We start from the raw sequence: 25,905 nt of genomic DNA, 5'->3' as shown, positions 1-25,905 counted from the left end.
GCTTACCTGTGTTTCTTGAATAAACCCCACTTGATCATGACGTATTATACTTTTAACATACTACTAGATTTTAGTTGCTAATTTTGTTAAGCATTTCACAAGAGATGTGTGTAGTTTTCTTTTCTTGCAATGTCTTTCCTCTTTCAGTATCAGGGCTCCCCTGCCTTCAGAGCAGCCTGGACACTGGCTCCAGGCAGTAAACTGGAGCAATCATAGGGCTTATCTCATTTTTTCTTTCCTTCACTCAGGGACTACAGTTTTCTGCTCTCTGTCGTCTGATTTCTGAAAATAGTTGTTTCATATATTTTGTCTGCTTTCTAGTTTTTTATGGAAAGAGGGCAATTCTTATAGCAGTTAATCTTTTGTTGGAGGAAGCAGAAGTCTATTTATTCTATAAAATTTTAAAGACTATTTATTTATTTATTTATATTTTTTAAGACGGAATCTGGTTCTTCTGTCACCCCAGCTGGAGTGCAGTGGTGCGATCTTGGCTCACTGCAACCTCTGCCTCCCAGGTTCAAGCAATTCTCCTGTCTCAGCCTCCCAAGTAGCTGAGATTACAGGTGGCCACCACCACACCCAGCTAATTTTTGTATGCTTAGTAGAGATGGGGTTTCACCATGTTTTGCCAGGCAGGTCTCGAACTCCTGACCTAAGGTGATCTGCCTGCCTCGGCCTCCGAAAGTGCCAGGATTACAGGTGTGAGCCATCACTCCTGGCCTAAAAGACCTTTTAATTGTTAGAAAAGTCTCTCTTAATTCCTTACACCCTCTCATAACCTTCATTTGTTGAGATATCCTTCAGAGTCATACCATTAAGTTCAATCTTTGCATCCTATGGCAGCTCTTCAGATATTTGAAGACAGCATCTCTGTTCTCTCTAGGCCTTCTTTCAGGTGAAGCATCCTCAGTTACTTGAGCTATTTCTTATTTGACTGAGCTCCCAGATGCTTTATAAATATGGCTGTGTTTTACTTTTGTAAAGTTTCTTCTTAAAAATAATGGTGTTTATAAGGACATGAATAGACAATTCTCAAAAGAAAATATACAAATGGCCAACAAACATGAAGAAAAGTTCAATATCACTAACTATCAGAGAAATGCAAATTAAAACTACCATGAGATACCACCTTACTCCTGCAAGAATGGCCATTATTAAAAAATAAAAAATAATAGATGTTGGTGTGGATATGGTGAAAAGGGAACATGTTTACACTGCTGGTAGGAATGTAAACTAGTACAAAAACTACGGAAAACAGTGTGGAGATTCCTTAAAGAACTAAAAGTAGAACTCTACTATTTGATTCAGCAATCCTACTACTGGGTATCTACCCAAAGGAAAAGAATTCATTATATGAAAAAGACACATGCACATGCATGTTTATGGCAGCACAATTTGCAATTCCAAAAATAAGGAACCAACCTAAATGTCCATCAACCAATGAGTGGATAAAGAAAATGTGGCATATATAACTCATGGAATATTACTCAGCCATAAAAACAAAACAAAACAAAACAAAATAATGGCATTTGCAGCAACTTGGATGGAACCAGAGACCATTATTCTAAGTGAAGTAACTCAAGAATGGAAAAGCAAACATTGTATGTTTTCACTTGTAAGTGGGAGCTAAGTTATGAGGATGCAAAGACATAAGAATAATATAATGGACTTTGGGGACTCAGAGGAAAGAGTGGGAGGGGTGAGGGATAAAAAACTACACACTGGTGCAGTGTACACTGCTCGGGTGATGGGTGGCATCAAAATCTCAGAAATCACCACTAAATAACTTAACCATGTAACCAAAAATCACTTAGTTTAGTTCAATAGTTCCCAAAAAACTGTTGAAATAAAAATGTTGAAAAATAATCTTATTATAAATGTAAAAAAATGGTACTTATAGTTGAATACAGTGTTTCAGATGTCTTCAGACTAACACAAAATAAATTATCCTTTTATACCCATGACAAAATAGTCATCATATCAAAAAAAGCCACTATCAAAAAAATGAAAGCAGATAATTAAAAGGTAGATTCTAAACTTTTAAATTTGATTACAAATTTAGCATTTTGAAGGGAAAATATGATGATATCACTAACTTTCAGTTTTTAAGCCTGTGAATATTTCTGTTTAAATGTTGGTTAAAAACGGATCAAGACGATCCTAGCCAACATGGTGAAACCCCGTCTCTACTAAAAATGCAAAAATTAGCTGGGTGTGGTGGCACACACCTGTAGTCCCAGCTACTTGGGAGGCTGAGGCAGGAGAATCGCTTGAACCTGGGAGGCAGAGGCTGCAGTGAGCTGAGATTGTGCCACTGCACTCTAGCCTGGTGACAGAATGAGGCTCTGTCTCACAAAAAAATGAATAAATAATAATAATAATAATTTGTTTTGAAAAAGACACTGTACCTTTAAGAAATCATTCCTGAAAGAGCTGAGACTCCTAGGTTTGTTCTAGGGAGGCAAGTTGTAAAAACCGTTGCTAGGGCATTATATACAGATTTCAGTCACATAAGACCCAAATGAGGAAGTAAAATTTCAGGGTTTGATCAAATAGACTTCTGCTTCCTCCAACAAAAGATTAACTGCTATAGGAATTGCCCTCTTTCCATAAACAACTAGAAAGCAGACAAAATATATGAAACAACTGTTTTCAGAAACAGTTCATTTTTGTCTTTCTCCCAATGGGTAAGCTGATAGGGTGATTTCTGTTTCGGAAAAGACAGTAATTCATAGTTACAAATTCTCATGCCTTATCTGCCCTATTTGACAAAACAAAAAAAGAGAAAAGAGGTTGGAAACTGGCTAGAATAACTATGGCATTTCCCTTTTATTCATTTAAACAGCCTAAACAGGGTAAATATGTACAGTTGAGGCATAGAAAATCTATAATGAGAAAACATTGGACAGGACTTTTGGTGCCAAGTTAGTTTGAGGGCTGTCTCCTCCGAGAAAGGGATTAACACTGGAGTAGGAGGAAGCTCCACTTTTGGAGAAATTCCTACCAGTTATCAGTAAGCTTGTGTCTCTGTGGAGGGATCTGCTGTTTCCACATTGGTCTCTTGGCAGAATTCAGCTCCTTATAATTGCAGAACTGAGATCCTAATTTCCTTAATGGCTGGCTGTCAACTGAGAGCCACTTCCAGCTTCTAGAAGCTACCTACATTCCTTTGGTCATGGCTTCCTCCTAGAAATGCTGGGTTGAGCTAGAAATGCTGGGTTGAGCTTCTCAAGCTTCAGATCTCTCCTCCTTTTTCCAGTTCATTTCTCTATCCCATTTAGGAAAGATTCTCTGACTCATGTGATTACATTGGGCCAACCTGGATAATCCAGGCTAATCTCACCATCTCAAGCTTGGTGCCTTAATCACCTGTGTGAAGTTCCTTTGCCATGTAAGATAACATATTACAGGTTCTGGAGTATAGGAGATGGACATCTTATGGGGGGCATTATTTTGCCTATCACATAGCCAATGCCAAGAGTACCCACAAAGCAAGGGTAGATATTGCTGAAGTTACAGAATCCAAATTTACAAATATCTCATATCTATAATGGCATAGTTATACCTGTTGCATCTCCCTCCCTACAGTGATAGCAAGGCTTCTCTCTTTGATCAAACTCACTGGCATGGATGACTGTCCGAATAAATAACTTTTTCTTACCAATATTCTTCATTACATTCTTGGGGGTCATATATGTGCCACTCAGCCCAATCTGACCATCTCATCTGTACCCAAAGAGCTTGTTTAACCACCTTCTAACTTCTTTCATGTGAACACACATATCTTCTTTATCTCCCCTATCTACTCTCCTGATTTTTTTCTCATTGCCTCATGGGGGAAGAAACATCCTTAATCTTTTTCTCTATCCCTTCTTTGTTTCATTTGTAAGCTGATCATTGTAATGTGAAGAAAAATTTAGGAAACAGCTTACTCCCAAGATGTAAGTCGCTTCTTCATATTTGACTAATTCTAAATGGCAATGAGATTGAAAGAAAGTGAAGCTCAAAACTCTCACCTTGAAAAGTCAAAGCCTGGACAAGCATGATATGTCTTTACATCTGTGCTATGAATTTTATACTTTTATATCATAGAAATCTCTCAGCACACTCCATACATTGGCAGTTTGAATGGCTCTGCCACATGCTTTGTATTAATTTATTTAAATTTGATCATTGCTCCCCAATTTCTTATTTTTAAAGTACAGCAGGATGCAATGAATGACTGCTAATGTCATCCATCTATTTTCTAGATAGATTTTAAAATCAGTATACTGAAAAACAAGATGCTGGCCAGAGGCAATACTTATCTTGTGCTTTCTACCATAAGTCAGTAAGAAGGTTACCTTAATTATTAGCACCAAACTAATTACTACTGGAGGCAATTACTGAGATAAAGTCCAATCTTATCTTCGAACCAGCCCAAACTACAAAAAGGCATGGCATTATTACAAAGTTAGGGACCATTTTGTCCTCATTAAACATTTTTATAACAGAAGTCAGTGGGGAGGATGTTTATAATAACAAAACTATTGGACTAACTCAAGTGTCAAAAAAATGAGGTTGGTTAAATAAATAAATTAAGGTGTATCCACATAAGGGAATATCTTGCAGCAGTTTAAAATGATGCTGTAGAATGATATTTATGGCATTGAAAATTGTCTTGCTACATTTAGTATAACAAAGTTAGAACACAGTACATATATTATCCAAATTGTGAAAAATAACCCTTATGATAATCCTAATTATGGAAAACAACATAGATTGATACATAGAAAAATCTTAAAGATAGGCACCAAAAATGTTTGTGTAATCATTTTTTCTTACTACTGGAATTATAGATGATTTTATTTTTGGTATATATGATAATGGATATGTATTACTTAGAAATTAGTAAAAGTTAATATTGTTTGTTATAGGTCAATGGGCAATAATTCATCTAACTTATTTAATAAGAAACCTAGATTTTTTTAGAGACGAGAAGCTGATTCTTGTGGTCATTTAGCAAATATCCCTGCTTGAACACAACCAGGTCCATAACCTTTAACATTTAAGAGTGGTTTCACCATTTTACTTTATGTATATGTCACAGTAACCTCAGGAAGTGAGGTAGATAAAGTAAGTAATCAGTTTTCCCTGGAAATCAGAAGTACATTTGTAAACCTGAGGTTAGAAGTGTTGCCTTTCTTTGAAGTCCAAGAGCAACATTATCAGCTGCTGCCAGTTTGTATAGGCTCAAAACTCCAAGGGAAAACCTTTTTTCCCAACAACTTCCTGACTTTTTGCCAGTCTAGGCTCAGACAACAAGCTCCAGAAGGCAGCCAGCTGATTGGGAAGTAGGTGCAAAGTGGCAGTCTGTGGGGAGGACAAGGACTGACTCACCACATTTATAAGAGTTGCGAGGCTGCTTCTTCTTCTTCCATTTCCATAGAATTAGACAGAAAGCCATCACACATATAATAACTGTTGGAAGTACAGCTGTAATCCAAGGGATGTGGTCTGGGGGAGGCTGAGGGTCCTCAAGCTCTACAAATGACCACAAATTTTCAATCAGCCAGGAGAGTCATTTACAAAGGGTTTCTGCTAGCTGCTCTTCTCTTTGTTTACCTGCCAGGCTCTCCCTAGGGCTCTAAGGCCAGAGAAGCCTGAAATCCACAATAGGAGGCCATAGAAAGTCCCAGTCTCAGGGCCTCAGCAGGGACCTAAGAATCAAGCCCATGCCTCTGGCCAAATGCCTGGACTGAGTGTCCTGCCTTCCTGGAGGTGGGGATAACACCGACCATGATCAGGAAGAAGAGGGTCAGCCTGGCCCATGATCCTGGAATCTGGGTGAGGTGTGTGTGCTGAGGCTCTGCATGTGCAGTCATTTGTGCCGTGCCTGCTACCCCACCCACCTCTGCAGTCAGTTCTCAGGCCCTGAAGTTCCTCTTGTGATGATGATTCTGTCCACTATAATCTCCAGACACCTCTCACTTGGACAAATGGAACAGCCTCCACACAGGCCCCTACCTCTAGTTTTCCTTTGCTTGTTTGTTTAGTTTTTTCCTACTGAGATCACAGCAGGTTTCCTCTGTATGGCTTTCAGCATATCTCATTTACTAAAAATCCTTTGATGTTTCTTCATGCCTTGAGGAAACTTCACACCTTCAGGGCCTACTTCCTTACATGAGAACTCCTAAGTTTCTGGGGAGTTGGAAAACAGGCTTTGTGGGGAAAACTTAGAACTGAGTCGCCCACTTTAAAGATATTTTTGGGAACAGTTCTGGTAGCTAATTCCAAATTTCAGGAAAACTAGGACCAGCTGATCTATTAGCTTAGCTATAATTTGTGGACACATGCCCTGTTTCTGAGATGTTAAGGAGTTGTTGACATTGGAGGCCATATTTAACCCCTTTTGAGTCTGTCTCAGTCTATCCCACTTGAGCCAGTTTGGCACTCCCAGTAAAGGGGGTGTGGGATTATACTTACTAACTTGGAGGCTGCTACCTTTTAATATGCAAAAAAGGTCCCTTGATTCAGGGTCTAACCTATCTCTGATCAACTGATAGAATGGGAAACCCAGACAGGCAAGCCCCATCTTCCTGAGGCAGCTAGAGCTGAAACATTTATGAAGATGAGGGTACCTGTGGAAGTTTTGGCAGAACAGTAGTTGAGAAGCAGCAGGAAGGTAAGCCATGATGAGGTTATATTGGTGGCAAGTCCCTGTTAATTTGTAGACTATGGGAGCCATAACAGAGGGCTCTGGGGCATGTCATATATAGTGATGTTGGTGGCCACAAGATAGCCACCAGTCAAACTAATTACGCATTGAAGGAGGTACTGAACTCCAGGCATAGCTTGGAGAGGCTTCTATCTGGCCAAGAGAGGATACAGGAGAAGCAACTGGGACAGGATGAGTGGCTCCACCATTTACTGCACTCTCAGAGGCTGAAGTGTCTGAATAGAAAGAAGTCAGTAGTAGGAGATGAGATTGGCCCAGTTGTAAACTTGGTTCGTGGGGACTGACCCCAGGGGCTGTTCACAGACTAATTTATGTCTGAACAACAAGACACTGGGAGAAAGGAGGTGACAAAGCCAGGGAATGGAGCAAGGAGTTGGATGGATGTCACTGGAGGGGGCAAGCCAAGGAGTCATCGCTGGAGAAAGGGTCAAGGAAAGAAGAAGGCAGATGTGGGGGGTCAAGGTCAGCACAGGCAGTGATGGGACAGGGTAGGTGCAGGCCACCTTTATTCCAGGAGGGAATCTTGCAGTTACAGATCCTTAAAAGAGGAGTCAAATATAGACACATGCCCTCCTGGGTAAAACCAGGACTTTAAAATGTCAGGCTCCTGTTAGTGCCTACTGCTTAGTTTCAGTCCTTTCCTCCACTGAACTGGTCCCTGAAGAATACTTCTGAACACACAAGCATTTCTGCCTCCAAGGCTTTCTTTGACATACCTCCTGCCTTATGTCAGATACAGCTGATCCATTGTGGTCCTCTCACCTGCTGAGCCCAGATTCTGTCTCAAGTTTTTTCTGCTAAGGAAGTCACCATAGTTTTGGGAACCTGTCATCCAGAATGCCCTCCCCTCCTCACCACATGTATTAACCCCAATAATTTATTTTACGTGTTACAAGGTACCCCTTCCTTCAGGAACCATTCCCTGACCCTCAGGGATCTTGCCTACCTCTGAATGCCCATAAAACTCATTACCAGTCACTTTTGTTTTAAATCTAGTCCCATATTTCCATGGAATGAAATTTAGATTCCAATTCGACCTTTTAAAGATCCCGTTTTTCATGTGTGCACATTACAGGGTTATGATTCCATTGGAAGGTCCTCAAGGGCAGAGGGGGTGTCATATCTTTTTGTTTTCACTCCTGCAACCAATAATGTCCCAAATGGTTCTACACTCACAATAAGTATCATTTGTATGTATGCGTGTATGCATGATGTGTGTGTGTGCAAGCGCATGTATGTGTTTTAATCAAAGAAAGAATTCTAGCCTGGAGGAAACCTGCATTTTTTAATCAAAACTTCAGAATCCTCCATCCAAAGGTAAACCAGGAGACTGAGTTAGTTTCAGGGCTAAAAGCCTATTTCTTCAAGTGCAGCACAGGCTCATAGCCTCCTGGACCCTGCATCACTCAGGCGAAGCAGGAGCCCTCCATCTGGGTCCTTCCTAACAGCATCATAACATGGCCCAGATAGAGGTTTCCTAGCAAGTCGGAGATGTTGGATAATCTGCGTTAAGCATTTGTGTATAATACCTGCTGAAAGAAATAGTCTTGGAAAACATCTTTACCTATAGAGAAAGGTGAGGATAAAAGCTGTGTCTTGTCAGTTTCCAGAACACAGAAGATGGTCATGTTGCTCGTAACATCAGGGAATGAAACAGACAAGCTGATGGAAACGTCGTACAGTTCTGTGACATTATCTTGAGATTTCTGCATAACACCATCATACTCGATAGTTGAATTCTTGGTTCTTAGCAAAACACTCATCTTCTCAGGTTCTGGGTAACCGTGTATAGATGAGCAGGTCAAATTTATGTACATATTTTCTGTTATATTAGAAATTGGGACTATTTCAGGTTGACTGAAGTTAGCTGAAAGCACAAGAGAGATACAAAAAGTCAATCTAAGTTTAGATGCATCTAGGAGGGAATAGCAAATAACTGGGTGCTTGATCTGGGGCTCATTGGGGCATACCTGGGAGCCTCAGGGTGTCTAAAATGTGACCCTTGGCCCAAGGTGAGTGCCACATAATGACTTCATGTTTATTTTGCAACAGTAGAGTTTGGGGCCATGCTTATTTCCTGCTTATCCAAATCAAGGGGGTGCTAAGTGATAGGAGGGCTGTAATTGAGTCCCCAAATATTTATAATGAAGCCTGTATTTCCAGGGAGTAAAGTCTTTGGAAGGAGAAGTGGTCTGACGCTAGGGCCCAGGTGTCCCATGGGACACATTCCAGCTCACCAGACTAAGAGAGCAGAAAGGGATTGAGCTGAAGTCTCACCAGGAACTGACAGTTCATGGTGCTGAGACGCCCTGGGTCATATCTTTCAGGAACCCAAGCAGGATTGTGGTAAGTGAGTGGGTGGGCATTTTGGAATTTGAAATTCAGAACACTGATTTTTGGCATGAGCACCAAAGTGTCTTCATAACATATTCTAAGATGAAGGCCAAATCCAGCTATTTTAGGGAAAAATACATGATCTTAATAAACACAGTGTTTCTCTTGCCTTTGTTTGCCATTCACACTTTTCTGGCTGTTCAGGATCACTGGCGTGGAGCCCCTAGATCTGTGTCATGTGCCTTCTGTCAGAAAAAAATCTCTTGTTCTTTTATAGTTACTAGGTAGTTTGCAGGTTCTACAAACTAATTTATAATTTAGTGTATTCTGACTAAAAGGTCTGCCATTTGCGTGTCATCTTTATAAGTTTTGCTGTATCAGTGTACTATTTGAGCACTCTTCTTGGACTTTATGTGGTCGTAGAAGGTGAATTGCCAGACTGTTATTTAGCTTTATTAACAACATCTGTGAAATCACATGTTGCGTAAGTTAGAGTTTTTCTAATATACATTAAAACAGATACAACATGGCTTTTCAAAATGCTTGTCTATCTGTGTCCCACCAAAAACATTTCCAGTGGTACCTGGCCACATTTTGAAAACACGGATTTAGCACTTGGTTAACTGCTCCCAAAGCCCTGCAGCCTAGTTTTAATCACACAGGGTTCAAAGGGAGCAGCTGTCCATTCTATTTTTACTTTTGCTTCTGTTTTACTCTATGATTTTAGAATAGGTGTTGATCTGCCTTTCTAAGTTTCATCAAAAATTAACGTGGATCCAGTAATACCACACCTGGGTATTTCCTCTAGAGAACTGAGACCTTATGTTCACACAAAAACCTGTACATGAATGTTTACAGCAGCTCTGTTCATAAGAGCCCCAAACCAGAAACAACCCAATGTCTTTTGCTGAGTTGAATGGATCAACAATAAAATGCTATTCAGCAATAAAAAGGGACAAGCTTGATATGTGCAACAACCTGGGTGAATCTCAAAGGCACGCTAAACACAAGAAGCCAGTCTTAAAAGGTTATATACTGTATGGCTCCACTTATGTGACATTGTCAAAAAGACAAAACTATAGGATGCCCACCAAGGGTTATGAGTGCGGACAGAGTATGACTCTATAAAGGGATAGCCTGAGGGAAATTTTTGGGGTGACAGAAATGCTCTATGTCTTGTGGCGGTTACCTAATCTATACATGATCTATAAAATCAGTGGACAGTTTACTGTGCGATAGTTTAAAAAATATCTGTAGTGACATTTAGGCCTTCTGAGGTCTGGTGTAGTGGAGGAGCTGGTTTGTAAGTTTGTGGGTTATGTTTGTTGGGCTTTTTCCCCTTCTGTCTACCAGGCTCATGGTTGTGGCTGCAAACAACTCATAAGCAACCTAGACGAGGCTGAAGGGAAAACCCAAATGTGTCAGCTGTCCCCTTTGCTAGGACCTCCAGGTAAAGATTTGGTAGGTGAAAAATCTTGGACCCAAGGAAAAAATGAATTGTGAGACATCTGAGGCCTTTATGGTTATATAAACTTTGTAATGGCCAAATTACCTATGGTTTTTACCATGGGTAATTAGCCATATTATCTTTGTTCAATTAGCTCTATTTTTTCCCCAAAGCAGATTTTTACTGATCCTTCAGAAGCAGACTATAAAAAGTACAAAAGACTTTCAGTTCCCTACTCCCAGACTCTACACTCCCTTCAAATGCACTTCCCAGAAGTGGCTGTCCTCTGCCTTCTCTCTATAGACCCCCTTTTTCCCCTGGGCCCCTCAAGTCCTCCTCCAATGTTTCTCTAACTCATCTGCAGTCTCATCTGAGAAAGCTAAGAATCTGAACACACACCATTGACCACATACCAAGCACTGACAGTTCAGAATTCATCTGGTGGATGCGGATCATTCCTGTGGGCCTTTTGTGATGGATGATACATTGATACAAGCCCTTGTCCTTGATCTGAAGGTTGTGAAGCCTCAGGGTCCAACTCTCCGGATCAAAACTTGTGCGGCCCATATACTTGGAATGAACGCTGTCAAATTTCTCTCTGCCTAAGTATACCTCATTCAGAACCAAGTTTTCCTGATTCTGCCAAAATACTACTAGCTCACTCAGGCTTCGGTTTTGAGAGTTTGCAAACTGGCATGGCAGGTCTGCAGTCTCATTGAAATAAGCTTGAATCTTCAGGGGAGCAGCACCTATAAAGGAAGGTTAAGGATTAGGGAGGGAGAAATTTGAGGAAAGAGGAAGAAAACCTCCATTTCTCTTTATACAATACCCAGATACTACCTTATCAGTAATCATGCTGAAGAATTAGATATTAAGCTCTGGAACTGTGCACACATGCTTGGCCTCTGGAGATTAGGACCTTTGTCCTTGCTTCACTGCTGACTAAATGTGTGGCCTTGTACAAACTACAATCTTTATGAGCCTCAGCTTCCTCATCTGATTAATGAAGTGGTTGACTAAATGTTCTAAGGGTCTTTCTAGTACTGTGGTTCTGTGAATTTAAATCGCAGGACAGGGAAAAACCAGCAGAGGTAGACAACCCATTCACCCACCAGTTACCTTTCTATAACCTGAATTTTAGTTCTCATCACCATAGCTGTTACAGGTTCCATAACTTCTATACCATCACCAAAAGCTTTCCCCTCCCCTCCCTATCCACATATTCCTTGGTCTGCTATGGTGAAAAGGTTGCTGATAATGGCAATAAATTATAGCCCCCCTTTATTATACTTCATTAGTTGGGGAATCACATTGAGTAACATCTTTGAAATTCAAATAGCTCCCTTTAGAGAACTTCCCCTATGACTACTGCTCCCATGGCCAGCACTTCCAAGGATGTCAAATGCTTTAGAAATGACTTCAAAAGTGAACCAAGGCCTTTATTTTCAGTGACCTCTCTGAGCTCTTTCAGAGATCAGAAAGAGAACTGGGCAAATTTGATGGTTGCTTTGGGATTGTGGTGGTCAATGACCCTTTAAGGCACATGAATGAAATGCTGGAAGTGAATCATAGATGGGCAGGTGAGGATGTGCTTTGGGAGTATTGGGGAAACCCCAGGCACCACAAGCTTGCTGCTCCCAGGATGCACTGACCCTGGACAATTTTACAACCATAGAGATCAGTCTGGAAGAGTTCAGAGAAAGGCTTTAGTCCTTGAGGGCACTTTGGGGTTTGTGGGAAGGATGTGGGCCACCCAACTACTTAAATGTGAATGATCACAGGGTTTGTGTAGGACCTTTTCTAGGTTACAGAATTACTTGAGAATTGGCCAAAAAAAAAAAAAAAAAAAAAGTAAGCAGTGGTGGATGAGAAGTATGGGGGTGGAGAGTGGGAAGGCTATTTCTTACTTAATATTAAGTTAGATGCCACCTTGGAGAGGAAGTTAGTGTAAGTTCTAAATAAAATTTCATCATTCAGGATTTATGTGAAGGGATGTTGACACTGAGGAGGAAAGGGAGAAGATGGGTTGATGAGAGAGAGGAGAGGAGTCTCATTTGAAGAGTTCTTAGTGGGGGAATAATTAAACTGATGTGCTTTCTCTTGAAAGAGGGACAAATAACAGTGACATGCACTTGTCAAACTAAACTGTGTACAGAATGGCCCAGTGAGGACACATAATCAAGGGGTTGGTGATGGACTTGAACTCTAAGGGAAGCAGACAGCAGGCATCAGTGGGAGTTTGCACAAATGTGAATCACTGCCTATTGCATTACACTCACTAGGACTCCATGAAGTACTTGAGGTATAAAATGCACCACCTATAGAGGATGCGTACCTGTATTGGAGGGAGGAGGGAAAATCAATATGGGTACCCTGACAGTGAAAGGGAGACCTAAGGAAGATTTAGTGTGTTTATTAATCACCTTACAAGGCAAACCTGAGGCTTCTGCGTCTTCTTTGCTGAGCTCTTAATGTAATGCAAGAGTGCCACCTACTGTAAAAGCTTTTAGCACTGTCTCTGGGAAAATACTGGTTTTACTCTAAAATCATAACATTGACTGTTAATTGACAGATGACCTGATGGAGAAACCAAACACACAGTTAAAAATTCTGCCAGTTAACAGTCAATGTTATGTTATTACTCAGCTGTTAGTTGTGCCTTCTGGGCCTGGAAATGACTTCGTCTTTAGCTGCTTATGTCTTCCTGATTTACATTTTTTTTTTTCAGTAGAGCCTCACAGTATCTTCTTTCCTTCCCATCCATTCTCTTCACTCACAGACCAGTCTAACTCCGCTGACTCAAGCCCCTCTTCCCAAAGATTACAACGACTTTCTCTTCCACTCATCGAGTGCTCCCTTCTTCACCTAGCAACTGAAAGCGTGATGTACGGACCAGTGACATTCACATCACCTGTGGGCTGGTCTGAAACACGGAATCTCTGGCCCCACCCAAGACCTACTGATTCAGAACCTCCATTTTAACAAGAGCAAAAGTTTGAGCGGCTGCTGTAGAGAATCTCTGCCTCTGTCTTCAGAGTGGATCACAGAAAATGACAGGAAATAATTTTTTCCATCCATCCCTCCCCAGACTCCCTCTCCTCCCCATGGGGTGGAAATCATTCTGAAATCCATTCCGAGTGGAACTGAAAGTATTTTGCAATTTATACTCCATAGCACTTCACCAACCACTGGCTTCCATGATCTCACACACAGTTAGGCATGCTAATCCTTTCTCTGACTAAATGGGGAAAGTTTGGCTCAAGGTCTGTGATCACCAAATGGCATTAGGCCTTCCATTTTATGACCCCAGACCTCAAGCCACCTAGCAACTGGACTTGCTGGGACTCCATAGGTGGGTAAGCATTGAGAATCTCTCCCTTCCCCAGCACTTGGGTAAGAGGAATGGTTGAAGTCTAGTTACGGGTTGCTATGATATCAGGAACAAGTCACTCAAGAATCCAGCTAGATGCCTTCGTAATCAGCTGAAGGAATTTGTTTCAAAGGATAATTAAGGACTTCCTGAGCAATATACTCTACTGTTGGAATGCCACTCAAAAACTGTAATTTGCTAACCTTACGAAGTCTCTCACCCCACTGGGACTTCAGTCTTCCCTGGCTATTATCCCCAAATGCATACCTTATATATTTAAGAATTATCTCTTCTTATGTTCCTATGCTTATCTGTACTAAAAAATTTCCTTCTTTTACTAAACTTCCCCCAAAGTTTTATTTGGCCCTTTGGACGCCTCATTCCATTAATTACTACAAGGAAACTTTCCCACAACTTTAACCCCTTCATTGACTGTTTTCCCTGAGGTTATTATTTCAGTGAAATCTGGCTTCACCCAAAGGAAGCCACTTGCTCCTGCCCCAGCTACTGTTTGTTTTATCACACTTCATGGGGCCTCTGAGCAACACCCTCCCCTTTTGAGGTGTCTGACTCTCTCATTGCTTTTAGCTACTAAATTACTACCACCTTGCTCAATGAGGATTTTGGCATTAGATGCAAGGTCTTGCTAACAATTTGGGTGACTTCTTTATGAATGAGTCTAACAAACTTGCCTCAAATTTCTTTGATCTTGTCAACTTCACAGGTCTTCACCCACAGACTATTTCAGCAGCTGCCCTCCACCCTCTTATGACATAACCCTGAATCTTTTCACCTGGAGCAGCTCAGTCCCTAGAATCTTAATCTCAATATGCTAATCTCTGTCCACAACCTGCTGTTCATCCAGGTTTTGCTCTTGCTTACTCCTTCTACATCTGTTGTTCAACTTCATCAACACCTCAGCTTTATCCAGACCCTGTAGTGCAGTGTTTTCCACAGAAGCTCTTAGTGATAATGGAAATGCTCTGTCTCTGTGCTGAACAATATGATAGCCACCAGCCCTTGTGGCTATTGAGCAATTGATACGTAGCTAGTATGACTGAGAAGCTGAATTTTTAATCTTATTTAATTTTAATTAATTGAAATTTAAGTAGTTACATGTGGCTAGTGGTTATTATATTGGACAATGCAACAATAGTATATCTTTGTAATTATTCCTTGCCACAACTTCAATAAACACACCCCTTTGTCTCTATAAAATTTACCCTGGGGACACTCTACTTTTGGTCTACATATCTGTTCTTACAACTGGGCAATTGAGCAGTTCTAGAGGAAATTATTCAGTAGTGCAGACTGGTGACATTCCAAATCTGCAGTGTCCAGTCTCACTTCACTCGGCCTCCGGGCTGTTTGCCTGGTTCACCACCGTTACTTCCAACACACACCCACCGCTGCTGCTTTTAGTTTCTCTTTCCCTTGGAGTCAAACTCCCTGAAAGAGTAAGCAGCAATTGCCGCCTTCACTCCCAAGCTCCCATCCCCACCTCTCTACTGAAATGCCCTGACAAAGATTGTTGCTGACTTCACACCATGGCCAAGGCTTGAGCTCTTTTCAGACCTCAACTCATTTGACCGCTGTGTCAAATGTAACAGTGTTGGCATCTCTCCTCGTTGAAATGCTCTATTCTTTCCCAATCTCTGTTTTCCTCATTAATTTTCTCAAATCACTCTTTAATTTCGGTAACGTTGAGTGCATGTTCTTGGTCTTATTCTCCATACTTTCCCTGGTTTTTCTCCTCTAGCCCCATGGATTCAACTGTCAAGTACAAGCTAATAGCGCCCCGGTGCTTATTGCCAACCCATAACTTTCACTAGAGTTTCAGATACTTGTATCCAACTTCCTGCTGGATGTCTCTATCTAGATCGCAACAGGTACTCTCTTCCTCTCCTTCAGCCTTCCTCTCCTCTATCTCAGGGAATGCTTCCCTGTCTGGGAATGGTTCCCAGACAAGCCTCTTATGTCTACAATCATCTAAATCATCTGTGTAACCAAGATGGATCATCTGTATACCCAAAATACCCAACAGAAGCTCTACACAAGTGTGTCTGAGGACATCTAGAACTACTACAGCCAGAGCTGAACTCCAATATGTTAAGAAAAGGGTGGAGGAGACCAATGTAATTGTCTTCTAACTCATCTGCCTGCTCCATCCTTGTCCCGGAGTCTAGTTTCTCAAGCCAAAATGATCCCTTAAAAACACAGCTCCAATCACATAATCCTCCTGTTCAGAAGCCTTTGATGCCTTCCCCCCAGACTGAAAATTATACCAGATCCCTTCCCCTCACACTGAGAACTAGGGAAATGCAATTTAAACCTCAGTGAGAAACCATTCTTTTTGCCCATCTGATTGGCACATATTAAAAATCATCCTGGTAATACCCAGTGTCTGTGAGAGTGTTAGGAAAATGGGTCCTGTCATATACTGCTGGTGAAATTCTAAACTGGTACAACCTTTTTGGAGGACAGTTGGTAATATGTAAGAAAATTAATTATGGGCTTAAGCATTGACTTAGCAATTCCGTTTCTTAGGAATTCATTCTACAAAAGATACATGTGCACGAAATTAGAGGTATACAGATATTCATTGTTTATAAGAACAATACACTGGAAATAAGTTAAATGGTTTAACAAATAATGATGCATCCATATAAAGTAATGCCATGTAGCTGTGAAACAGAAAACTATAGGGCAGTACACTATTATAACTAAGAGTATGGATTCTGGACAGTGTGAGTTCAATCTCAGTTCAACTACTCACTGCCTGTGTTACTATAGGCAAATTACTTAACTCCCCTGTGTCTCAATTTCCTCTTGTGAAAAACAGGAACAATAATGGTACCTACCTCATAGGTTTGTTGTGAGGATTAAAGAAATGAATATTCGAGTTAGCACTGGAGCAAATACTGGCCTGTGGTAAGCATTAATTGAGTTACTTGTTTTTGTTTATTTATTTTTAACATTATTAATGATAGAGAACAATGTCTGTCAACATAAAATCAATAATTTATAGATAAATTTACTCAAAAAAGTTTTTAAATAAGTATATTTAGGATACTTAAAAAGATATTTGAAGTAACATCAAAAAGTACAAAACATTATAAAACATAAAAATAGGCCATGCCTATAATCCCAGGAGTTTAAGAAGCTGAGACGAGATAATCACTTTAAAAAGGTTCAAGACCATCCTGGGCAACAAAATGAGATCCCGTTTCTAAAAAAAAAAAAAAAAAAAAAAAACAACTAGCTAGGCATGGTGGCATGCACTTACAGTCCCAGCTATTCCAGTGGCTGAGGCAGAAACATCTCTTGAGCCTGGGAATTAGAGGCTGCAGTAAGCTTTGATGGCACCACTGCACTCCTCTAGCTGGAGTGACAGAGTTTTTTGCTTCCATACATGTCAACAGGACTTCTGGGGACAAAATACCAGGTTACATATTTTGGAAATGGTATTAAAACTCCCCTCTCATAAAGGAAAAATAAGCCACAGACTGTCAAACACTTGCTCCTTCCAAAAAAAATGTCTGCTTGCCTTGGGAGCCTTTCTGTTCCATACCAGTTTCACTCTTGCTCCCAAACAACCCTATACACATCCTATTCAGTGATTGTCTTTCACTAAATCAACTTGTCTGATTGCTCATTTTCTCTGGAACACACTAAAAGCCCTACTGAAACAATCAACTAATTTGGGGGTAAGATACTCCCTACTAAACAACATACATCTATTTTTAAAAACACTGAAATGGTGGCTTAACATAAGGGGGTGGATCCAATAGAACTATTAGGCTCCATGACAATTCTTTGGGAATGATAGGTCTCAGCTATCTGTTCACCTCCAGGTGATGGTTTTAATGAGGGCTATCAACAACAGCAGGAAATGGGAGTCAAAAGTAACCATCCACGCAGATATCTGCAAAAATCTGGGAGGAAACCAGTGGACCTTTCCACAGGAATAAAGGTTTGAGCCAATCTTGCGTAAATCTTAAAGTGGGCTGGGCACTGTGGCTCATGCCTATAATCCCAGCACTTTGGGGAGGCCGAGTTGGGCAGATCACCTGAGGTCAGGAGTTCGAGACTAGCATGGCCAACATGGTGAAATCCCATCTCTTCTAAAAATACAACACTTAGCTGGGTGTGGTAGGTGTCTGTAATCCCAGCTACTTTGGAGGCTGAGGCAAGAGAATCGCTTGAACCCGGGAGGTGGAGGTTGCCATGAGTTAAGATCATGCTATTGCACTTCAGCCTGGGTGACAGAGTGAGACTCTGTCTCAAAAAAAAAAAAAAAAAAAAAAAAAAAATCTTAAAGTGAAGAAATATTCCAACTACCACTCCAGGTACATGAAATTAACTAGAGGTATTGTTCAAGAGAAGTGAGAAGCCCTAGGACCCAGAGAATCCTCAGACCAAAAGAGAGCAGCTACCAAAACTCAAACTGGAAAGATACTTCCTTCTGATGTGGGAGCTACTGATTTTTCGAAAACCTCTCTGGCTCCAGCCTAACAGTGTGATGCAGGTGCCAGGACAGCGGCAAACAGAGCTTGAAAGTTAGAGGTGCCTCTGTAAGTGGCACTAGAAATTCCTTTCGCTTTATAAATACAGGGCACAAACTGTAACCTAATTCTGCAAGGCCACGGGTGCCCATTTCAGTCTTAAACTCCCATCCAATTTTACCCTCAAGAGCAGGGGTGGCAAATACTACTGTGTCAAATTTCCATGACAGAGGACACAACATATAAGGGAACGAAAAGTGAAACAGAATTGCCCCACTGTATTGCTGTTTCTATGACATGAAATGAATTATTCAGCTCTACATTTTGGGGGTGGATTATTTGGGTCAATTGCATCTCCTTTCTCCCTTTGGATGCCTGCCCTGTGGCTAGGTCACTGTTCACCAGCCCAGTAAGCAGAGGTGTGCCCTGAGAAGAAAGGCAGATAGAATTCAAATGGAATTTTTCCTTTTTTTAAAGAAGAATAGAATCAGATTTGTTGTTGCTGTTCATCGTGTGTGAATTATTGGCAATGTTATTTTCTAATCTGATGTCATGGGCTTTCCATTATTTCTTTAAATTTGCACTGCCAAAAATATAGTCACTTATTCTCTCACCACCATAAAACTTAAACGGTTACCATTTGAAGTTGTTGTTTTCAATATTGATAACTCTTTTCTCAGGAGCTAAGAAATTTCTAAGAAGTGTCAACAGCAAGTCAAGGGCAAAAGTGACAGCTGAACTCAGTTTTCATAGAGTGTCTTGGCTTTACTTTCTCACTTTCAGTGTGCAGAGTCAGAAAAGCTGGTGGGAGATGGTGTTCCAGTTTAGTGTTTTCTGGAAATGTGTTTCCAGGACATTTTTCTTCCTTCTCTCCCAGATCTTAAGAGCTGGGCTGGTCACTTTGATGAGAAGGGCTTGGGCCCAAGCTCTTGGGTCAACTGAGGTGTCAGCTGCAGGTGATGGGGAGGATGCACTGGATGAACATGGATGAGGTGGAAGCTGTGTTATCCACCAAAGCTGTTCAGGCCTCATGGAAGAAGTCTTACCACTTATTCATGGTTTCCCATGAGAGTTAGGGTAAGAGTCAAGTGAACAAATGCGAAATCTACATTGCTGTGTGTGAATCCAAGCTCTGCCACTTAGTAGCTATGTCGATCTTGGGTAAACTACTTCACCTCTCTGGGCTTTAGTGTCCACATTTTAAAATGGGAAATAATAACAAGATCTAAAGCAGAAAGTTATTGTGAGGCTTAAACAAGTTAATATTTATGAGGTACTTAGAACAGTACCAGGCACAAAGTAAGGGGTATATATGTATATATATACAGTCATGTACTGCACAGCCACATTTTAGTCATATACAATGATGGTCCCATAAGATTATAACACCATATTTTTACTGTATTTTTTCTATGCTTAGATATGTTCAGATACACAAAAACTTACCATTGTGTTATAGCCGCCTACAGTATTCAGCACAGCAACATGCTGTGCAGGCTTGTAGTCTAGGAGCAATAGGCTATGCCAGGTGGCCTAGGTATGGAGCAGGCTATGCTATCTAGTTTTGTGTAAGGACGCTCTATGATGATTACACTATGACAAAATCGCCTAACAATGTGTTTCTCAGAATGTACCCCTGTTGTTAAATGATTCATGACTTTGTGTATATATGCATTTGTCAAATAAATAAAATAAGTCATGTGCGGTGGCTGATGCATATAATTCTAGCACTTGGGGAGGCTGAGGTGGGATAATTGCTGGAGCCCAGATAATCGAGGCCACAGTGAGCTGTGACTGTGCCACTGTACTCCAGCCTGGGTGACAGAGAGAGATGCTGTCTCAAAAAAATAATAAATAAATAAATACATAAGAAGTTGGATGAGAAGGGAATCTTATTGGATAATGTTCTCTACAGTCTTGTCTTCTTGCCTTGCTCTCTGACACATGCATACCTCCCACCTCCCCAGGAGCTAAGGTAGCAGGTCATGGACCCTGGGGGTTGGAAGCTGCTGTTGTTACCTAAGTCAGTGAACAGCTGGCACATCTACAGACCTCACACTCAAGGACTCCACAAGCTAAGCAGAAAACAGAAATCCCAAAAGGCTTATTCCAGCGAGCATGGATCTGAGGGACCATCTCTTTGTAGTTCCCTGACTCCTCATCACCCACAGCAGACATGGGAACAGTGGCCAAGGGCATGGTGTGTGGTTATCTTGAGGAGGTGAACTCATGGCTGGTGGCCTGTGGGTGCTGTAGCCAAACTTCAGGCTCAGTTCACCTCCCTGTCTTAGTGGGGTGGCTTCCCTCTCAGACCTGCAGGTGGAGAGAAGGAGCAGCAGGAAGAGGTAGCCCAGGAGTAACTACAAGACACTGAGTCACAGGATACATGGCAGGGACCGCAGCCAACCCCTGTTTACAGATGAAGAAACTGAAACTCAAAGTGGAACAGTAAACAGGGAAGATCTGAGTTTTGTGAGGCTGGATGCTGTTAAAATTTTGAGGGGAGGCGGTGGATAGTTAAGAAAAAGAATGTAGAATTCAAATACGAAATGCCCCTGACTGCTAACACCACCAGATAGGAGGAGAATGGCATGGAGGGAAAAGTTGCAGAGGAAGGAGACAGTGGTCATAACTCATTGTGGTTAAAATATCTTACTCAAATTTTACCAAGGCATAAGACATGTGACCACAGTGCTAGAGGGCCCTTCACAGGGTCTTGAGGGGGATTTAGAAAGGGTTGTGCAAATGGAGGGCTCTGAAGCTTCAGCTTCATTAGGCTCCACTGTGAATCAGCTGACACAATTAGCTGACGATCCATAGTTGTCAGGAAGCTGTGGCAACCATGATGTATGTGCATGGGCTATAGGGAAGGGAATGAGAGAGGGTAGGGAAGGGAGTGAGAGAGGGTAGGGAAGGCAGGGACGTGAAAACCAGTGCTCTGTATGAAGGGAGACTTTTGGAATTCCATCAGTTGTTTCCTAGGAGCCTGAGGAAGACAGAAACAGGGTCAGAAAAGACCAGAAGACAATATGTGTTGAGCAAAAGAGTCAAGTCTCAGGGGCCTCAGTGCAGCAGCCTTCCCCTATCCCCATGGGATAGGCCAGGCTACCCCACTGTGAGCATCTAGACTCACTGATGTGAGACTGCAGAGGCGGAAGAAGCACATGGCAGGAGAGCTCCATCCCAGCTACCTGCCATCAGCTGCTCTCAATCATAACACTTCCTTCTTCTCCAGGAAAGTCTTTTTTGCATGTGGTCTTGTACAACGCTCAGTAGAAAGTGAGTAAAACCCACCAAGTCTCAGGCCTGGGCTTGCAGTGGTCAGACTCATCAGGAGACAGTAGGATTCCAGGACTTAACAAAGCTGAAAGGTTCTTACCAGAGAGCAGGAAGGCCATCACAAAGAGAGTGTTACTCAGTCCCATAGTGCTAGAGTCAAAAAAGAAAAGGTAAAACTTGATTAGAAAAGGAAACTGAAAACCGATGTTCACCAAAACATGACCTAGAAGTGGAGGTTGGGATTCACTTGGGTTCTTGGGTGTGCAGAGACAATGCCAGGGGTTCATCAAAGCCATTTCCTTTTGCTCTTAGCTCCATAGATAGGTCACATTTCCCAACCTCCCCTGCAGTTAGATAGGCCATGAGACTGCCTTCTAGCCAATGGAATTGTGGGCAGAAAAGATGTTTCTTCCAGATCTGGCTGCTAAATCTCCTCTCTTGCCTCTCTCTCCTGCCTTCTTAGCAGCAGGGGATCCAGAGGAAATGTCCAAGGGCCTAGAAAATAGCAAAGTCTTACAATGGAAGGGACCTGGTTTGCTTAATAAACTAGTAAAGCAGCTCTCTTTACACCTCTCCCACAACTGATCTACATTGGATTGTGATATTGGCAAAAAATAAAATTTGGGAGATTGATTATTGCAGTAGCTAGCATTATTTATCTTGACCAACACAACAGGCATCATGGAGGCAATTGGAGAGTATTGTATTTAATCTTAGAAATCAGCCTGCCTTTTGTTTTCCTGTGGTTCTCAAACTTGAATGTGAGTAAAAATCACCTGGAGAGTTTCCTGGGCCTCATCCACAGAAAGTCTGGCTTAGTAGGTTGGGATGAAACCCAATAATTTTTATGTTTAACAACATAAGGTGATGACAATGCTGCCGGCCCAAGGACCACGCTTTGAGAGCAATTCACTTAATCTACATGATGAAGCCAAGAAAAAGGATATGCTTTACTTTATAACCTCTATCTTCTTTCTTCCTCCCCTCCTCCCTCCTTCACCACCCACGCACTTACCCTAACTAGCACCAAGAAGGCTGCTTAGTGGCCTATAAGGAAGCAAAGAATAAGGAGAGGTGACCAACATTAGATGTGATCAGACACATTCAGGATGGTACAGCCATAGACAGGAAAGATGACAAACATAAGAAACAGGTGGAAAAGCAAACCAAATACAGGAGTATAATACAGAGCCAGGGACAAGGCCAGTGCTAAATGCTTGCCCTAAAAATCTGCTCAATTTGCACTGAGCGGGACATAAGTTTGGCTTATAGTTTTTTAACAGCCAATGTAAAAAGGAAAACCTAGCCAGTGAATTAATTCACAGGTCTGTCCACTAAATTCGTAGGTCTGTTGAGAAAAACAAAGCAATTCTTTCCAGGAAAAAATGTACAACTATTCTTGATCCAATAGCAGAAATTTATTCCCCAGACGGTGTTGTCTAGAAGCCATCTGGGTTTCTTTCCTCTGCTCTCATAGCACCCAGTGCAAAGCATTGGGCTAGAAGTGTCTGTTATGTTTTTTTCTTCCTTCTAGACTATACTTTTTCTTTTTTTAATAAATATTTTTGAATAGATCATGGTACTAAATGTAGATGGTACTAAATTTGAAAGGTAAAGGTGATAAATAGTGGAAAGCAAGTCTCCCTCCCAGCCTTGTCCCCTAGCTGTCTAGTTTTCTTCTATAGATGTAACAGGGTGATCATCGTTACCTGTTACCAGTTTCTTGCCTCTACTTAAAGTTACTTTAGACAAAACTAAACAAAAACATTGATCCATATTCTGTTTTCTTTTTATTTTTAAGCACAAATGGTAGCATACTGTGTACAGTTTTGCACACATATGACTACCTTGGAGATTATTCTGTATCAGCATGTAATGAGTATCCTCAGGCTAACAGCTGCATATTAGTCTATTATATTCTATTGGATGACAATTTTATATATATATATCTCCAGACCACTACTGATGGATACTTAAACATCGTTTCCAATCTTTTGTTGCAATGGAAAACCTTGATTATATGCCATATCACACAGGTGGGAGTAAGCTACATTCCTGGAAGTAGAATTGCTTGACCAAAGGGTCGAAGAATAGTTGCAAATTGTTCTCCCCTGAGATTCTATGTTTATGCTCTGATCAACACAAGAGTACTTATTTTCATGTACCTTTTCCCAAAGTGTTTTCTAATTTGTGATCTTTAGCAATAGGAAAGGGTGAAATTACATCTCATAAGTTTTAGAAATCATTATTAGTTGTGGTATGATATACATAAAATTTGCCATCTTCACCTTTTGAGTGTACAGTGGTGTGAAATACATTCACACTGTCGTGCAGTCATCACTACATCCACCTTCAGAACTCTTTCATCTTGCAAAACTAAGCCTCTATACCCATTCAGCAATAGCTCTTCATTCTCTCCTCTCAGCTCTTGGCAACCACCATTCCACCTTCTGCTTCCATGAATTTGACTGCTTGGGGTATAAGTAGATTCATACAGTATTTGTCTTTTTGTGACTGGCTTATTTCACTTAGCATAATGTATTCAAGGGCCATCCACATTGTAGCATGTGTTTGAATTTCCTTTCTTTCTAAGACTAAATGGTATTCCACTGTATGTATATACTACATTTTGTTCATCCATTCATCTGTTGATGGAGACTTGAGTTGCTTCCACCTTTTGGCTATTGTGCATAATGCTGGTATGAACAAGGGTGTACAAATATCTCTTTAAGGCTTTGCTTTCAGTTCTTTTGGGTATATACCCAGAAGGGGAATTGCTAGATCATGTGGTCATTCTATTTTTAATTTTCTGAGGAACTGCTACACTATTTTCCACAGCGGCTACATCACTTTACATTCCCATCGACAACTGGAACAAGAGCTCCAATTTCTTCACATCCTTGCCAACACTTGTTCAATTCTCATATTCTATGATAAGTAGGTTGCTGTTGGTGATTTAGTATGAGGAAGTTCACAGGAATCAGACAGAGAACTCTGTTCCCACGCTCTGCCCTTGTTGTGGTGTCAGCTTTGGCTCAATAGGTAATGCCCAAACTCTGAAATCTATTGGCTGGAAGGGAGGGAGGCAGCGATCAGGAACCAGCCGTTCAGCTCTTACATGGAACACGTACTGTGTATTTTCAGCAACTGAAAATATTTGCAACTAGTCACAAAGTATTAATTTTCTATGTAAAAAAGAGCTTCTACAAATTAATAAGAAAAACAAGAAAAAAAGCCAAAGACCCAAATTAAAAGCGGGCAAAAGAAATGTACAGATAGTACATGGAACTGGAAATAACTATCTCATACATTTGAAAAGATGGTCATACTCACAATAAAATAAATTCAATATAAAATTATATTCAAATAATTACATGAAATCAGTATTGCTCTGAGGAATCTTGGACAAATGGCCCCTGTAATTCACACAGTGGGGAGAAGCACTGACCCTGACAAGGAATCAGTATCATTTTTGAATTCTCAGTTTGAAAACTCTCTCTTCCCCTGGGTTAGAAGCTGCTTCTCCTTACCTTCCTTCTGTCAATACCGGTTTTGTCCTCTGAAGCTATCCAGAGTAAGCCTAAGACACTTCTGCCAAAGTCCTTCAAGGATGTGGTGACAGCAACCACATCTCTCCTCAAAATCCTGGCCTGGCCCAGAAGTAATCCTTCCAGTAAACTTCACTAATGTTAATTTGGAGACCATATACCATCCTAGAAAACACTCTGGACACTTAGTTTATCAGTGACCCTGATGTAATAGGATGCTAAAATACACAAGATTGATATGATTTTCTTTTATTAAGTACAAGTGCCCCATATGAAGAATTTCTCTCCACTCTAGCCATGATGTGTGTGCATGAGGGTGTGTGCTCGGTTACGAAGCCAGTTTCTCCAATGTCATTGACTGTGAAGATGAGTGAACCCCAAACCACAACCAGAAGCCATAACTTTCTCCAGTGGGCCTGTAAAGTGAAAACTCTTGCCTTTGGAGGGAGAGAGCAAAAAGGGGAATGGAAGAGGAAAGAACCTAAGAATTTACCGGGGGGATTCTCTGAGAGGAGATTTCTGTCAGCTAAGCACAGAATAAGGTCTATGAATAAGGTGGGTGAACTAGTCAGCAATCTAAAAAGAGGAGCCTCCAAGCCTCCATGTAACTGAAGGTTCACTCCAGAAACCAAGAAGAGCACCTGCCGTAACCCACTTTCACTTACTTTGTATGCCTGGCCCATCAAAGAACATGAGTAAGAGCC

At 41.2% G+C, this 25,905-nt stretch overlaps 1 protein-coding gene across 11 annotated transcripts in view; it reads right to left on the bottom strand.

Annotated features, from left to right (window-relative positions):
* Positions 1-25,905, bottom strand: part of CD86 (CD86 molecule) — a 62,004-nt gene that overhangs the window by 6,758 nt on the left and 29,341 nt on the right. For 3 of the 11 annotated variants that reach the window (XM_009200070.3, XM_017954033.3, XM_009200068.4), the window contains exons 2-5: positions 21,754-21,803; positions 10,913-11,248; positions 8,283-8,585; positions 5,380-5,523 (exon numbers count right to left, since the gene is read on the bottom strand). In XM_009200070.3, coding sequence (XP_009198334.1) covers positions 5,380-5,523; positions 8,283-8,585; positions 10,913-11,248; positions 21,754-21,803 — 833 coding nt within the window. 11 annotated transcript variants of the gene reach the window in all.

The sequence above is a fragment of the Papio anubis genome, chromosome 2 (genome assembly GCF_008728515.1).
Source record: "Papio anubis isolate 15944 chromosome 2, Panubis1.0, whole genome shotgun sequence".
In the NCBI taxonomy this organism is placed as follows: Eukaryota; Metazoa; Chordata; class Mammalia; order Primates; family Cercopithecidae; genus Papio; species Papio anubis.
This window is presented reverse-complemented; position numbering and strand designations above follow the sequence as displayed.